This window comes from Oryza glaberrima, chromosome 3 (assembly GCF_000147395.1).
Source record: "Oryza glaberrima chromosome 3, OglaRS2, whole genome shotgun sequence".
In the NCBI taxonomy this organism is placed as follows: Eukaryota; Viridiplantae; Streptophyta; class Magnoliopsida; order Poales; family Poaceae; genus Oryza; species Oryza glaberrima.
Genome location: NC_068328.1, coordinates 407,614 through 422,311, shown reverse-complemented (window position 1 = coordinate 422,311; position 14,698 = coordinate 407,614). Strand labels below are relative to the sequence as shown.

Below are 14,698 nucleotides of genomic sequence, written 5' to 3'. Positions count from 1 at the left end.
AGGCCGGTGAGCCCAATGTGTCCAGTGGTCCTGTGTACTATACTATGTACTCGTGCTACAACGTACGCCACGACTTTGCGTACGTCGTGCCATTTTTGCAAGTACGGAGTACTGTACAACGATTTGCGTTGCCTACTCTACTGACTTGCACATGTACTGTACGTTCTCTTTGCGCGCACTGCACCATTTGTTGCACTATACAGCTGGCCCATCGATCAGCTTACTTGATTGGAGTACTCTATTTGTTTTAGATAATGATCAGCTCACTTGATAAATGATGGATTTAATTCGATATCTCGATCGTAATTTACAGGCCACAGTCCGACCACGTATGCTGCCCTCCTCGCCCAATAATACAGAGACGCAGCGATAAAACTAGATATCATGCTCAAATTCCTGTTAATTTGGCGCCGTAACTCCAAACAGCATATAGCGATAGAGCGATATACTCGTATATATATAGCTCTCGATCTCGCCGGCTGGCTGGCCGGAGATCGATCCTCTGTGTCGTCGCCGGCAGTAGCTAGCTATGCTCCCGTACGCGACGGCGGCGGAGGCGGAGGCGGCGGTGGGGCGGGGCCTGACGTGGGCGGAGGCGGCCTGGTTCCGCTACTCGGCGTCCATCCCGGACTACTGCCTCTACTGCCACAACGTCCCCATCCTCCTCCTCGTCTACACCCTCGCGCCGCTCCCCCTCGCGCTGCTCGAGCTCCGCCGCCACCTGCCGCTGCCGCACAAGCTGCAGCCCGGCGTGCGCCACCCGCCGGCCGCCTTCCTCCGGTGCTACGCGGCCACCGCGCGCGTGCTGCTCCTCGCCGTCGGGCCGGTCCAGCTGGCGTCGTTCCCTGCGGTGAGGGCGGTGGGGATACGGACGGGGCTGCCGCTGCCGTCGGCGGGGGAGACGGCGGCGCAGGTGGCGGTGTACCTGCTGGTGGAGGACTACCTGGGCTACTGGATCCACCGCCTGCTGCACACGCCGTGGGCCTACCACCACATCCACCGAGTCCACCACGAGTTCACCGCGCCCATGGGCTACGCCGCCCCGTACGCCCACTGGGCCGAGATCCTCATCCTCGGCTTCCCGGCCTTCGCCGGCCCAGCCATCGTGCCGTGCCACATGACCACCTTCTGGCTCTGGTTCGTGCTTCGCCACCTCGAGGCCATCCACATCCACAGCGGGTGGGTACTCACTGTAAAAACCACATCATCGCTGTATATATATTACTACTTAGGACGTCTGGGCAGATCTAACGTGGGTAATGGAAGAACTCAAGTCTTCCTTATCCCGCTAGATCATCATTGAGAAAGGGGGAGAGGGGAGGGAGATAATGGGTCTGTTTACTTTGATGCCATTTTCAATCTTACCAAATTTTAGTAAAGTTGTCAAAAAAATGGCTACATTTAGTTTGCTGTTAAATTTTGATAACTATATAAGAAATCCTGTCAAAATTTTGGCAAGTTACCAAAATTTTAACATAGTTGCCACAAAGTGAACAGGCCCAATATATTATTAAAGATTGTGTAAAAAATATAATCCTTATAAATTGAGACAGAGATAGTACTTGTATAACTAGTGAACATTTACTAGTAGTACTCAACTTATAGACTAGTAGCATTTATAACTTAATTATCCAAAAACTCTACTTGAAGCAGGTTCAAGTTGCCGTTCGATCCGACCAAGTATATCCCGTTGTATGGAGGAGTGGAGTACCATGATTACCACCATTTCGTGGGAGGGCACAGCCAGAGCAACTTCTCTTCTGTCTTCACTTTCTGTGATTACATCTACGGGACTGACAGAGTACGCACTGCACTAGCACTAACTAAACCTTGCAATTGAACAACTTTATATATTGCTGACATCAAAGTTAACTCTTGTTCGTTTCAGGGCTACAGATACCATAAGGCAAGCTTGTCAAAGGCAGTAGCTCTACAAGCAGTTTTTGAGCTTTCCCATCTAGCTTCAATTAATTATCCGTTGTCTTTATTAGATGAGAATATTTGTTAGAGCTTAGACAAGGGGAAAAAACAAACGTCGTCGTTATCAATTTTAAGTTACTTAAGCAACCAAACTTCTTGTTATTTGTCATATTCCTAACGCACGCGCTCTCTCTCTCTCTCTTTCTATTTATCCTTATGGAACAGCTGAAGGAGATGGCAGGAAACCACGTTGAGAAAGGAGATGAAAATGGATTCGCCAACGGAAAACAAGATTAATTAGAGACCAACTGCAATTGTAAGCAGGTTGGCTCATGCAGCATCTGAAGTTTTTTAATGGAAATTCCCTGTTGTTAACAACAAGGTTTTCATCATGCCCCTCGCTGAAGGATCTATGCTTGATCCTACAACTAAAGATAGAAATTCCACATGAGCATGACCCATGACTGGGGGCATGTAGCCTCGTTGTAATCGATCTGGCCCAATTGAGAGTTGAGAATTGTGTGGATCACCACACAGCTAGTCGGCTGTCATTATGTACTGCGCTCTTGACCTCTTGCCAAAGCAAACACTCGCAGTAAACCATTCAAAAAGTAAAATATAAGTCCTCTGAAGCAAATACTTGTCAATGCTTCATGGTGGGTTGTAGCAACATTCTTAAGGAGATCTACAACATAAGCATTGATAATTCAAGCAACAATCACAAGATTTAGCTTTCAGTATTATCTATTTCGTCTCAGGCTGTCAGCCGGATATATGAGCTGGAAGATATGCAATATTACAACAGATGTCACAACATATCCGTATGTACGCACAACGAATAGACAAATTTCAGGGCACACAATTACCCTTGCAACTGAGATTGAACAATTTTCTATCAGTGAATACAGGTTGCAGGTATATCAGTTTGTTAATAACAACAAGGGGTTTCTATTTCTGATATGACACACATACATTCTGAATCTGAAGTGGAGTATAATACAGTAAAACAAACCAGTGATTGCTTTTCATCACTACCCTTTTATGACCTCACTTTGGCGAGCCTTTCCCTTATCTGTTCAAGCTCGTCATCGTCATCCACAGCTTCCGCAATAGCAGTTCTCTGCACATTAGTGCAAGCTCCGTGTAAGGTACATTATTTTTGAAACACGCAGAAGTCTAGATATGGAAGAATCCCTAGAATTGCAAAATGTGAAGGATATGTTGAATCGTTGGACATTACCTCTGCAGGTTCACTTGTTGAAGGTTGCTTCATCTTCTCCTTTTCCTTCCTGACAGCGTCTGGAAGCTCAGAGGCAGTCTCCCCAGCAATTGCAGAGAGGACCTTGTCAACCTCCTCTTCAATCTCCTCCTCAATGTCCTCATTGTCCAGCGCTGAATCCACAGCATCGTTCACCATTTCTTCCATTACACCAGCCTACACCACAGCAATCAGGAAGTAAGAACTAGTATGGGTATACAGAAAAACCTTTGGAAGAGATGTGATCATTTCATAATCCATACCTTGGTCATCTCTTTGCTGAATTCCTGCATGGTGGCAGCCACCTCTGGTGCTTTCATAAGGTTATTGACAAGTTTCATCACCTCAGTACTCTTGGATAAATGGCCAACAGTCCTGGCAGTAGCTGAAAGGTGATAGGTTGCAATTTATTGTAAGTACAAACATCAGTCTGGAAGATGAAAGGAATACACTTACAAATGATACTCTACAAAATGTAATATGAGGGGGAGAAATATAATATGCACATATGTTTTTGTAACATGTACTCCTAAATATGCTCATATGATTATATTCTTTCCTGCAAACTGAAAAGAAGAAAAAAAAAATCCAAATCTCAGTGGAATTCCTGCTTCCAATCACAACCCAAACTGATATTGGTTCACTAGAGCCTACAGCAACAAGATATAGATTAACCGTTGTATTAGTAATATTCTCCTAACTTATATCAACAAGGGCTTTGCTGGTATGCTAATTTTCAGCAAGCGCATTGCAAAATGGGGGATTGGATTCTCAAACAGTTGGGCATAAGGACGATGGGTGTGTGTGAGGAGATATAATATATGAGAGGTGATTCGTTACCTACGATCTCGCCAAGGTGCATGGAGATGGAGTTGAGCTGGGCCTTGTTCTCGTAGAGGCGGTTGACCGCCTTCCTGGACCTCACCACCTCCTTGGCCAGCGCCTGACCAAAACCCAACACGAATGCGCATCAGCAAACCGCAAGCAAGTGGAATCGAATCGAATGGATGGAAGCGTAGGGGTACCTTGGCCGATCCGATGTCGTTGCGCTTGGCGGCCTCCCTGATGGACTTCTCCACCTTCTTCTCCTCCCTCTGCACATCTGCGCTAGCTCCGGATTCAACCATCAGCATCATCGCTGTATGGAAGGGCAGATAGATCCAAGAGAGAATGGAAGAATGAAACCCCAACCTCGGATCTGGCGATCGATGTTGCGGCCCTCGTTGCGGAGGCGGCGCTGCCACTCGCGAAGCTGCTGCTGCGGCGTCGGCTTGGGCTTGAGGAGGCTCTTCACCGCCTCCATGATCCCTCACCGGAGTCCAGCTGCTCTCCGATCGGAATTCGGAAGCAGCAGACGACTGCGTGGGGAAGACGCACGCAGATGCTCTGCTTCCTTCTTGCTGGGTTAGGCCGCCCAGCCTGGGCCTCCATTCCAACTCGGCCTTCTTCTTATCATGGGCCACAAAGCCCACTGAAATTAGCTGTTTGCCTCGTTTGTGTTAGCCCATTATTATGGCCCAGACCGAAACTTACCACACCAACTCAACTGTTTAACGGAGTAACGGGCACTTATAACCTCTTAAACAAATTTTGGTTAGTTTGCATGTAGAAGCCAGTATTGAAATTGAGAGGGATATTATATTTGATTTAATTTGTCGGACAATGCGGCCAAATTAGGGAGGTTGTTATGCTGTATGTGGCATGGGTCCCTGGCCGGTCAAGCGCCATCCATTCATGATTGTTATCTAGTAGTGCATAGTAATCAAAACTGATTTGCTCATTTTCCATTAAAAAATATAGATATTCTCATGTACCAACCAACTGTATACTAACTAACAGTCAGTTTGGCATGGCGTGCATGCATGTAGCTCGATTTCATGAAACAGTGGGAGGACAAAATTGATTAATTGAAGCTAGTAGCCGACGCGAGATATATGATTCATTATATATCCATCGAATACGTACGTACCAACAGATGCATCTACAGGAAGCTAAGGTAACTAGAACCACCAATTAATTTGATTTGATCGATCCCCTAATTTTTGTCCTCCTGCACATACTGCGGCAGCCTCGATGACTGGATCGTACAACCTCTGCATTACATTCTGCTTAATTGAAGGAGATCAACGAGAAACTGATGAAAGAGATTGATAATTAATTAATTAAGCTCACCGGCCGGGCGGTTCGATCGATCGTCGCCATATGATTGCACACGTACTGTACTGCTTGCCATGCCTCCGACGATCGATCAATGTCGCGTCCATATGCATGCCATATCATGCAAACATATATATAGTTCCCTCCGTCAAAAAAGAAATATGATTGTATCATCTCCTAAATATACAACGTTGTTAACTTTTACATATCTCTTTATACCATTCATCTTATTAAAAGTATTATTTATTTTTGTTGCAACTTAATTATTTTATCACCGAATGATAAATTTTTATATTTATACTAAATTTTTAAGCGAACTATCAATTATCAAACGTAATATTCAAAAATCAGCAGATTCATATATTTAGGCTAGCTAGTCTTGTTAGTTAACTTTAATTAGGAGAGAGGTCATTGTCCAAATTGAAAGGGCGAGCTAGCAATATTAGCTGCTAGGTGCCGTACATGCATGCAGGTGGTTGCATTGCTACTACAGTACATGTGGATCAAAACATGCATGCATATCAGCATATGTACCTGTTTCTGCATGCATGCTTGCATGGTTTATGTGTTTTTCTCAGCTAATTATATTGGAGCAAGGAAAAGGATCGGATCAGACCTTACAAAACATGCATAAGTTGACAAAATGTTGTTAGTTAAGTTAGGGCCATTGGCACATGCATGGTCGGTTTGACTGACCTTCCATGCTAATTCCACTACTTATGTCATATATATACATACTCGTACATGATTAATTTGCATTAATTCATGAGACCCACGTCGATCTTATAATTGATCATAATAACCTTATGTATACATATGTGTAATCATATTCAGTTACATATATACGTCTTATCTGCATATATATTCAGTTCGCATGAAAGTTTGTCGGTAACACGCCTCCACCAAGATGCTGCTGGGCGATATGAGATGGACCATAGCTTCCTTCGCACCCGATATCATGCAACGGTCGTTTCCCTTAGTCTATTAATTGCTGTTAGGAGAGTCTGTCAAAGCTACTTCCTCCGTTTCATATTATAAAACTTTCTAGCATTATACACACATATATATGTGCGTGAGTATTAATGAATCTAGACACATATATGTGTGCCTTGATTCATTAATATTTATATGAATGTGGACAATGCTAGAAAGTCTTATAACCTGAAACGGAGGTAGTAGTTAACATTATCCGATCCATAATTACATTACAGGTTACTTGAAAAGATATCAAAGGTATCATATTTTTTAAGTGTAAAACTTGATATTTAAGTTTTTAACGCAAAGTTTTCATACTTACATATACAATATACTTTTCTCAAGTAGTATAAAATTTTTCAGCATTGAACCACTAGATGAATGAAGGCTAGGTGATATGATATTACAGACTTACAGTAGTACGTAGTACTGATATGATGCAAACCGAAAAGGAGATATATATATATATATATATATATATATATATATATATATATATATATATATCGAAGGGCCGTGCGTACGAGCCAGTAACCGCTCTCAACTGTTTCAGTCTCCATCATCTCCTTTTTAATTTTCTCCGATTAATTCGTCAACAAAGTGATCAATCGATCGATCAAAGGCGCAACGAAACGAGATCAATCATGCATGCTTTGACACTGACTGCTGCACGATTTGTAACGCAACTACCCTGCTAGCTAGCTTGGCGCTGAAGCTAAATTTAGTTGAGAGTTTATTGCATGATGACTGCAAGCATGTATACATGACTCTAATACTCACTTTATAATTAGTTAATGATTAATCTTATATGACTGAAATTATATTTATCGATCTATTCCAGTTAAGTACTGGCTTCACGCGTGCTGCAGGACGATGGATAAAGGGAAGACGTACGTACGTACGTGTTTATTGGATGTGGCAAAGTCCAAGATTTAGATTAGCTGCTTTAATTCAGTGCTTACATAAGCCCATGGCAGGTTCACTCCTGGTTGGTACAGTACATTAACATGAGCTGCAACTAACACCGATGGAAAGCGGATGATCAGGAGGAATGCCCTAACCGCCCAGCAGAGGCAAAGTGTGGTCGAAACCTAGCCATTTCTGCCACTTCTAGAAAAGTATATTATCTCCGACAATAACATGACGATGGATGGGCAGACCAGGCCCTCTGAAATCAAGTCATATACTCCCTCTATCCTATAAAAAAACGAAAATTAAATTAGATGAAAATAAATTTGAACAGATGCTTGTCCAGATTCGTAGTAATAAGATGTGCCACATCCGCTACGTTGTTTTTTATGGGACGGATGGAGTACAACATATATACATATATATGCAAAATAAATTAAAACGAGTATTGAAAGATGTCCACTTTTTTAATGAATGAATTAAGGGGCTGTTCGGATTGTATCCAAAATAAACCTTACCAAATTTTAGCAAGTTAACAATATTATCAAAATTTTGGCAAGATTTTTTATGTATTTACCAAAGTTTGGCAACAAACTAAATGTAGGCTCTCTTTTTTTATAATATTATCAAAAAATGGTATGGTTGAAAATGGCATCAATCAACAGCCCCTTAATCCTTGCCGTTGATGTATATCAACAATTAATTGTGTTGATTAGTTATAAGATGTGAGATTTGTGCAAATTAAATAATTAAGAGCTGAGCTAACACGGGCAGCCCCCACAGTAAGGGAAGGGAAGGTTCATCATTCATTTTGTGTCTCCACCTGTGCCTAACGGCTAACGACTAACGTAATGTAAGTGACCATGCATATATGCATGCATGGACGATTATTAATTCAAGCAGGAGCTACGTACCTGTGGTTGGTTCTTGCAAGTTGGAGAGCTGATCCTATATAAAGCCGGCCTCATGCAGTGATGCTGCAGACCAGCAGGAGCTAGTCAGTAGAAGAAGAGACATTATTTGTAGGCAGCAGCTAGAAATTAAGGACGATTATCGATGGAGCAGAAGCCACCAGCAGTTGCTGCTAATAATAATCAGCTGCTGCTGATGATGATAATGGTGGTGGTGGCGTGCAGTAATTATATGATTAGTGGCGCAGGAGCGCAGCCATCGCCGGGATACTACCCGAGCAAGACGATCCGATCGATGGCGTTCGGCGAAGGGTACGACAACCTGTGGGGCGGGCAGCACCAGACGCTGTCGGCGGACCAGACGGCGCTGACGGTGTGGATGGACCGGAGCTCCGGCAGCGGCTTCAAGTCCAAGCGCTCCTACCGCAACGGCTACTTCGGCGCCTCCATCAAGGTCCCCTCCGGCTACACCGCCGGCGTCAACACCGCCTTCTACGTAAGATATTGTCTTCTCGATCGTATTGCCGGCGGCCGGCGGCCCGCCATTGCTAGCTGTGAATTCATGAAGCTACTTATCATATATGTGTAGCTGTCGAACAACGAGCTGTACCCGGGGCAGCACGACGAGATCGACATAGAGCTGCTGGGGACGGTGCCGGGGGAGCCGTGGACGCTGCAGACGAACGTGTACGTGCACGGCACCGGCGACGGCGCCATCATCGGGAGGGAGATGCGGTTCCACCTCTGGTTCGACCCCACCGCCGACTTCCACCACTACGCCATCCTCTGGAACCCCGACCACATCGTCTTCCTCGTCGACGACGTCCCCGTCCGCCGCTACCCGCGCGCCGCCGGCAACACATTCCCCGACCGCCAGATGTGGGCATACGGCTCCATCTGGGACGCCTCCGACTGGGCCACCGACGGCGGCCGCTACAAGTCCGACTACCGCTACCAGCCCTTCGTCTCGCGCTACCGAGACCTCAAGATCGCCGGCTGCGAGGCCGCCGCGCCGGCGAGCTGCCAGCCCGTGCCGGCCTCGCCGTCGGGCGCCACCGGCGAGCTCAGCGCGCAGCAGAAGGCGGCCATGAGGTGGGCGCAGCAGAGGTCCATGGTCTACTACTACTGCCAGGACTACTCCAGGAATCACGCCAACTACCCCGAGTGCTAGTGCTAGTGGTTGAGCCATGCATCTTCAGTTTCACATCGTTTCATGTGTTGTGTGCACCACGTAGTACGAGCACCAACACGTATCTACTATTACCCTCATCATAATTATTGTGTACGATTGGATTGAGGTGTGCAGCTGTGTCACCCAAAATTTCACTTCGACCTGCAATGCAAGCATGTGTTCCAAAAACATCTGAAAATTTTCATGGTATTGGACTCTCGGTAGGTTAAGTTCCACACTCAATGTAACACCTTGCTTATTACAGGCATCAACTGTCAAACTGTCATTGCAAGCACGGAATTAGTAAGCTAGGAAACGACAGGTGTATTGCACATCATATCAGTGGCATTACTGCAGTTTTCAGAACACAGGGCGATGGTTGTTACCATTCCACAACTGCTCTCTGCTTTCAGGAAGACTGTACATAGCAAAAGGCCCTGTTTCTAGCTTTCATATCTACAAACTATTTATGTTCGTTAGCGTTTAGCAAAGCTACAAAAAGGTCAGAGGGAAAAAAGAGCAAAAGCTAGCCTAAAATTAAGTTTCCCTCCTGACATGCTACCTAATTCTGAAAACCTGCAACTTTTCCGTGCTCAGGTACCCGAGATACCTCCCTCCGGATGAACTTTCTGCATACCTTAGATCCAGGACCGGTTGCTGGAGGGAGCTGAGATCAGAATGCATCTCAAACGATGGTAGTCGCCAGGTCCGGACCCCACGCAGCGACTCATCTCCATAAGCAAACAGATGTTGGTTGTTTCCATAAGGTATAATTGCGGATTTCGACATGCGAATTTCGCTCACAAGTGTGCTGCATGTCCTATCTTCGGTGAAGGATGACGAGTTCCCCGCCCTCCTGATGAAGGAATGATACCCTAATTTCCCTCCACCAGAGGGTGTTGGTGTTTGTGATAGATACACTTGAGATGCTGTAGCATCCTCGGACGTTTCAACCTTTGGCCGAAAGGAAGCTACCAATAGATCACTTGATGAAGGGGCACATGCAAGAGAAATGCACACCCGTTGATTATCTGTCCCCAATAGCAACTTTGGCCTGCAACCGAGCCCAAAGGCAAACATGAGAACCACAGCCCACCAAACCACATGTTTCCACAGATTTTCGAGGATCAGCAAAGCACAAAGGCAAAAAAAAAAAAAAAAAAAAAAAAAAAAAAACGCCTCCAGTAATGCTGTAATAGGAGTTTAATGCCTTTAAACTGCCACTTTTTTGCATACCTGCCTTGAATACCATCAGTATCCCACATGCAGGGGCCTATAGAAGAGGCAGAGAGAAACTTTCTAGAACCGTTGTTATCAATGACCGTATGGAGAGTATGAACCGGGTGTGTAGATAAACCCACCATAGAATGCAACGGTCTTGAGGTTTGACGGATATCAAAGATGATAAGATTGCCATTCTGCAGTACATAAGAAAGCGGTTCATGTCAAACTTTGCAATTACATGAACAAATCTTCAGATCAGGAGATACTAAAAGATTAACCTGCAATCCAGCACAAATCTGACGCGAAGATTCATCCGCAGAACATGACCAGCCAGGACACTGCATGGTATTGTAATAGAGAAAGCAATATTATTAACAGGAAGTATTGTCTGAAGGTGCTTCGATCAATTTGTCTATGGATGATTCTAATCATTTTCATCCAATAATGCATCCTCATTTAAGTAGCAGAACTGCATTAGGCTACTTCATCTTCACTACTTACAATTTTGTTTCCTTTTTTTTTTTCTGAAAACAGATACAACTTTCATTTATCAATGTTCCAAACAGGCTAACCAAGTAAGGACGAAACAAACATTTTCACTGCAAACTTCTCAGGAGTATAAGGATAGCAGGGTTAAATAATTACCGGCAAATCACACTGAAGAACGACACGGTCAGCCGTCATGCTGGATTAAGAATATTATGCAGTGTTATAAAAAAAAATAGAACTAATACAAAGTAACAGACTACTAAATTGAAGACAAACCTAAATGACGATAGTTTCCTGCCCAGTGATGTAAAAATAGCAGAGCCACTAGGTAAGATACATATGTCCCTGACAGTTTTAGTATCCAGAGGAAGTTGTATATTCCGAGCTTCGTGATGGGAAACCATGCTAAACTGTAGACAAGAATTGCAATAAGGTGAATATTGTAAAAGTTGGTGGTGATAAGCACAAATAACATGTATTCAATTTGGCAAAGCTACCGATTTAAAAAATGTACCTTATAAAGAACATGTTCTTGTCCTATGCCTGGTGCTTTTCCAGAAGCAAGAATTGTTTGGTTAAATGCATCTATGGCCATGACTCGAAGTCCATCCATGAAGAATTCTTTCTACAAAACATGGTTATCAATTGAAAAGAATGGAACACTTCACTTCAGTGTGAAATAAATGCATGCAGGATTCAGTTGCACCACAAAAATTTTTTTTTTTGTCCAACATTTGACACTACAAAAATTCAAGGATAAAACATAATAAGCTGTTTTATTATAATAAACTATTATAAATACCTAAAAGGTGAAAAACATAGCTTCCCATGCTATCACTATTGTCTAATTTTCTTAAAAGAAAAGAATAATAGCAATGGCTACAAAATTAAGTCATGCTTGCTATGAATTTAAGATTTTTGGCAACCTTCCAAAAACATAAGATGTAGATTTACAAGTACTACTTCCTCCAGAGTAATCAATCAATATTGACACATATTGTCCATTTTACATGTCATAGAAGCTGGGAAGGAATCATGAATCATGAAGGATTAGAGTCTTATACACTAGAGCGAGTGTTCTATCTGTACATTGTTTCTTTGTAACCTCCCCCCTTTGTTTATATAAAATTTAAACTGATAGGAGCTGCCTGGTAGTGGTTCCATTCAGAAAAGAAAAATTATGAATCATGAAGTCCCCACTGAACTCCATTTTAGCTTTGAAAAATTAAATCATGAACATACTACAGGTACCATACAGTATGTTTCAAGTTAGCATAACACGGATAAGTAAAATATTCAGTATACACAAAATGTCAAAAGCACGTCAAAGGAAACTAGAACAAAAGAATAAGAGCGCCTTGAATTAGTATAACATACATCAGTTTAGAAAGAGAATCAACCTGAAAGACAAAATCGCAACTGTTGCTAGAGTTAAAATCTTCTGTGACTGAGGTTGGTGGCTCCAGATATGTAGTTCCAGCCAAATGCTCTGCCAATTTCTTCGGTGGAATAAAATAGTTTCATGAGAATGTTCAGGTATTAACCATTGGAAAATTTAAAATTAGATGGCATTACCTGTCTCTTTGAGCTACCAACGTTCATTAATCTCTGCTCTGACAGAATCTGCCTCTGCAAGGCACACATAACAAGTAAATATATGAACATGATTCTAGTGAAATGAAAATTACAACATAAATTATCTGAGGCCGGAACAATCAGTGCACACGATTGCCATCATTTAGAGTTTGAATAGGAGACAGCATACCTTCTGAGCACTTGTCAACTCAACCAATCTCTCATTCATCTCCTCTATCAATTTCTCATGTTTCATCACCTATCCTCAATGAAAAAATAAAAATTGTTGATTCCAACTATAGAGAGAAAAGGAGCATGCAGGTGAGGTGACCCAAAGAAATTGTACCGTTTCCCCAAGGGATTCAGCTTTCCCCCTTAGATACAATACTTCCTGAAGAATGAAACAGGGTCCGGTTCATGATGGAAGAATTGTCCGAGAGCAGTAACTAGCAACAAAATAAAGTCGAACCTTTTCCAGATCATTATTTGGAACTGCAACCTCTGGTGCATAGAGATTGGTAATGTCCTTAGGTCTGAACCTTTTCCCACACTGAGGGCACTAAAAATCAATAGCAAGAGACGATTTGGTTAAGCATGAGAACCTGTCCATTGTGAAAAATTGTTATTAAAAGCTAGTAGTATGATCGATTGGCATACATACGGTTGCGCTAGTGTTGCCCTTGTGCCTCAACCACCTCTCCAGGCAAGATCTTCCATAGATATGCCCACAAGGAATACAACTACACATAGAATGCACCTTGTCAACAATTTGCATCAAAAGAACATTGGGAAGTAAAGCTACAGTAGCAACTAGCAAAGCATACAGTGCGAGTATATATTCTTGGATTGATGCAAGGCACATGACGCGAATCGAACAAATAGACAAGGTCTAAGGCAGAAATTTGGCCTCACCAGATTCGATGAGCGCCTTGGGAGGCCCAGGCCTCCATACAAACGGGGCAGGCGTTCTTCTCCGCGGCGGCGCCGGAAACCCTAGCTTGTATGGCCGGCCCGCATCCCTCCCCGATACTCTCCTGCCCCGGCACCAGCTCCTCCGGTTCGTTGTCCTCCGACTCCGACTCCTCTTCATCGCTTTCCTCCTCCTCATCCTCTTCTTCCTCGTCGCTGTAGTTAACCTCTACATCGAAGAGGTCGTCGTCGAGGATCTCCTGGATGAGCGGCGGATGAGGAGGAGGAAGGCGCCTTCCACGGGGGCGCGACGCCATGGCAAATCGGTGGCAATGGCGGCGGAGGAGGAGAGAGAGCGGGCAAAGCAAAACCGCAACAACTACTCCTCTCTTCTTCTCGACGGAGGCAGGCAGGGCAGCGAAGGGAGAGAGAGATGAACAGCGTAAAAAGGTTGGGCTGCGTCATGCGTGCCGAGTGGGAATTCGATACCACAAACTCATGGGCCGAATCTAACTCGGATCCTCAAATACGGCCCACTACGATTGCCCTTCTTCATTTCCATCTTTTTTGTTTGGAAAATACCTTTTTTATTTCCATTGATAGATGAGAAAACGGACAATATGTCACTCTATTCGTTTAGATGAAAAGCCACTCAATAAAATGCACAAGATAAAAGCCAAAATATTATTCACTACCTTGCCTACAGATTAAAATGCCACTATGGAGGGTTTTCAGACCAATGTGGCCCTGACTAGTGTGTGGAGAGAGAGTTAGAGGGTAGCGGCACTAGAGGGGTGAGTCTAGTATGCGAGTATTCGCAGACGACGAACGGTTTCGTCAGCCACTGTTTTCGAGATATCCTCTCGTTCCGATTTGTTTCACGTGCAAAGTTGCAAGCTGGGCCAAGCCAATCCACAGGCTTCTATCTGCTTTTCCTCTTCTTTTTTTTATCAGGCCTTAGCCGAACCACTCCTTGGCAAGCCCAAAACATATTTACATCTACACTCTATACGTATAAAAAAGTTTACACATAGAAACTGTATACATATATACTTTATACATTGAAACTTTGTACATGTAAATTTTATTCATGTAAAATTTGTACATACAATTTAAAACAAATGCAACAGTATATAATCTCTCTCTAAAAAATATTTATACGTAAAAGAGTTTACACATACAAACTTTATACATAGATAT

General features: G+C 43.5%; 4 protein-coding genes across 7 annotated transcripts; 2 read left to right on the top strand and 2 right to left on the bottom strand.

Moving 5' to 3' along the window:
- The first annotated feature begins 382 nt into the window (after positions 1-382).
- LOC127768592 (very-long-chain aldehyde decarbonylase GL1-10-like) lies at positions 383-3,030 on the top strand. Of its 4 annotated transcripts, none has more exons than XM_052294200.1 (4): positions 383-1,137; positions 1,654-1,801; positions 1,889-1,906; positions 2,146-3,030. In XM_052294200.1, exons 1-4 carry the CDS (start codon positions 530-532, stop codon positions 2,215-2,217), a joined length of 846 nt encoding a protein of 281 aa, XP_052150160.1. In that variant the 5' UTR covers positions 383-529; the 3' UTR covers positions 2,218-3,030. The 4 variants fall into 4 exon arrangements, with proteins under 4 accessions (XP_052150160.1, XP_052150159.1, XP_052150157.1 ...); XM_052294199.1 differs by having other exon boundaries at positions 1,651-1,801; XM_052294197.1 differs by having other exon boundaries at positions 383-1,179; positions 1,651-1,801.
- LOC127768593 (vacuolar protein sorting-associated protein 24 homolog 1-like) lies at positions 2,893-4,563 on the bottom strand. Its single transcript, XM_052294201.1, has 6 exons — positions 4,370-4,563; positions 4,204-4,280; positions 4,019-4,121; positions 3,442-3,563; positions 3,161-3,355; positions 2,893-3,040 (listed from the first exon to the last, which is right to left on the bottom strand). Exons 1-6 carry the CDS (start codon positions 4,479-4,481, stop codon positions 2,960-2,962), a joined length of 690 nt encoding a protein of 229 aa, XP_052150161.1. The 5' UTR covers positions 4,482-4,563; the 3' UTR covers positions 2,893-2,959.
- Positions 4,564-8,183: 3,620 nt separating this feature from the next.
- Positions 8,184-9,527, top strand: LOC127768399 (probable xyloglucan endotransglucosylase/hydrolase protein 32). The gene is made up of 2 exons (XM_052293978.1): positions 8,184-8,626; positions 8,720-9,527. The coding sequence occupies exons 1-2, from the start codon at positions 8,276-8,278 to the stop codon at positions 9,299-9,301; spliced, it is 933 nt and encodes a 310-aa protein (XP_052149938.1). The 5' UTR covers positions 8,184-8,275; the 3' UTR covers positions 9,302-9,527.
- A 78-nt stretch (positions 9,528-9,605) lies between these two features.
- Positions 9,606-13,924, bottom strand: LOC127768397 (uncharacterized). The gene is made up of 13 exons (XM_052293977.1): positions 13,502-13,924; positions 13,251-13,329; positions 13,059-13,148; positions 12,936-12,980; positions 12,780-12,848; positions 12,590-12,643; positions 12,415-12,513; positions 11,529-11,639; positions 11,291-11,424; positions 11,171-11,210; positions 10,804-10,863; positions 10,538-10,719; positions 9,606-10,355 (listed from the first exon to the last, which is right to left on the bottom strand). The coding sequence occupies exons 1-13, from the start codon at positions 13,813-13,815 to the stop codon at positions 9,860-9,862; spliced, it is 1,773 nt and encodes a 590-aa protein (XP_052149937.1). The 5' UTR covers positions 13,816-13,924; the 3' UTR covers positions 9,606-9,859.
- Positions 13,925-14,698: the final 774 nt, after the last annotated feature.

Excerpts from the sequence above, each read along its gene's own strand:
- LOC127768593 (XM_052294201.1), bottom strand. The coding sequence starts at position 4,481 with ATGGAGGCGGTGAAGAGCCTCCTCAAGCCCAAGCCGACGCCGCAGCAG. Across the intron at positions 3,564-4,018 it reads GCACCTTGGCGAGATCGTAG|CTACTGCCAGGACTGTTGGC; the intron begins GTAACGAATCAC and ends ATCACCTTTCAG. Across the intron at positions 3,041-3,160 it reads CAACAAGTGAACCTGCAGAG|AGAACTGCTATTGCGGAAGC; the intron begins GTAATGTCCAAC and ends ACTAATGTGCAG.
- LOC127768397 (XM_052293977.1), bottom strand. The coding sequence starts at position 13,815 with ATGGCGTCGCGCCCCCGTGGAAGGCGCCTTCCTCCTCCTCATCCGCCG. Across the intron at positions 12,981-13,058 it reads CAAATAATGATCTGGAAAAG|GAAGTATTGTATCTAAGGGG; the intron begins GTTCGACTTTAT and ends TTCATTCTTCAG. Across the intron at positions 12,849-12,935 it reads CTGAATCCCTTGGGGAAACG|GTGATGAAACATGAGAAATT; the intron begins GTACAATTTCTT and ends CATTGAGGATAG.
- LOC127768399 (XM_052293978.1), top strand. The coding sequence starts at position 8,276 with ATGGAGCAGAAGCCACCAGCAGTTGCTGCTAATAATAATCAGCTGCTG. Across the intron at positions 8,627-8,719 it reads GCGTCAACACCGCCTTCTAC|CTGTCGAACAACGAGCTGTA; the intron begins GTAAGATATTGT and ends ATATATGTGTAG.
- LOC127768592 (XM_052294197.1), top strand. The coding sequence starts at position 530 with ATGCTCCCGTACGCGACGGCGGCGGAGGCGGAGGCGGCGGTGGGGCGG. Across the intron at positions 1,180-1,650 it reads GCCATCCACATCCACAGCGG|CAGGTTCAAGTTGCCGTTCG; the intron begins GTGGGTACTCAC and ends CTCTACTTGAAG.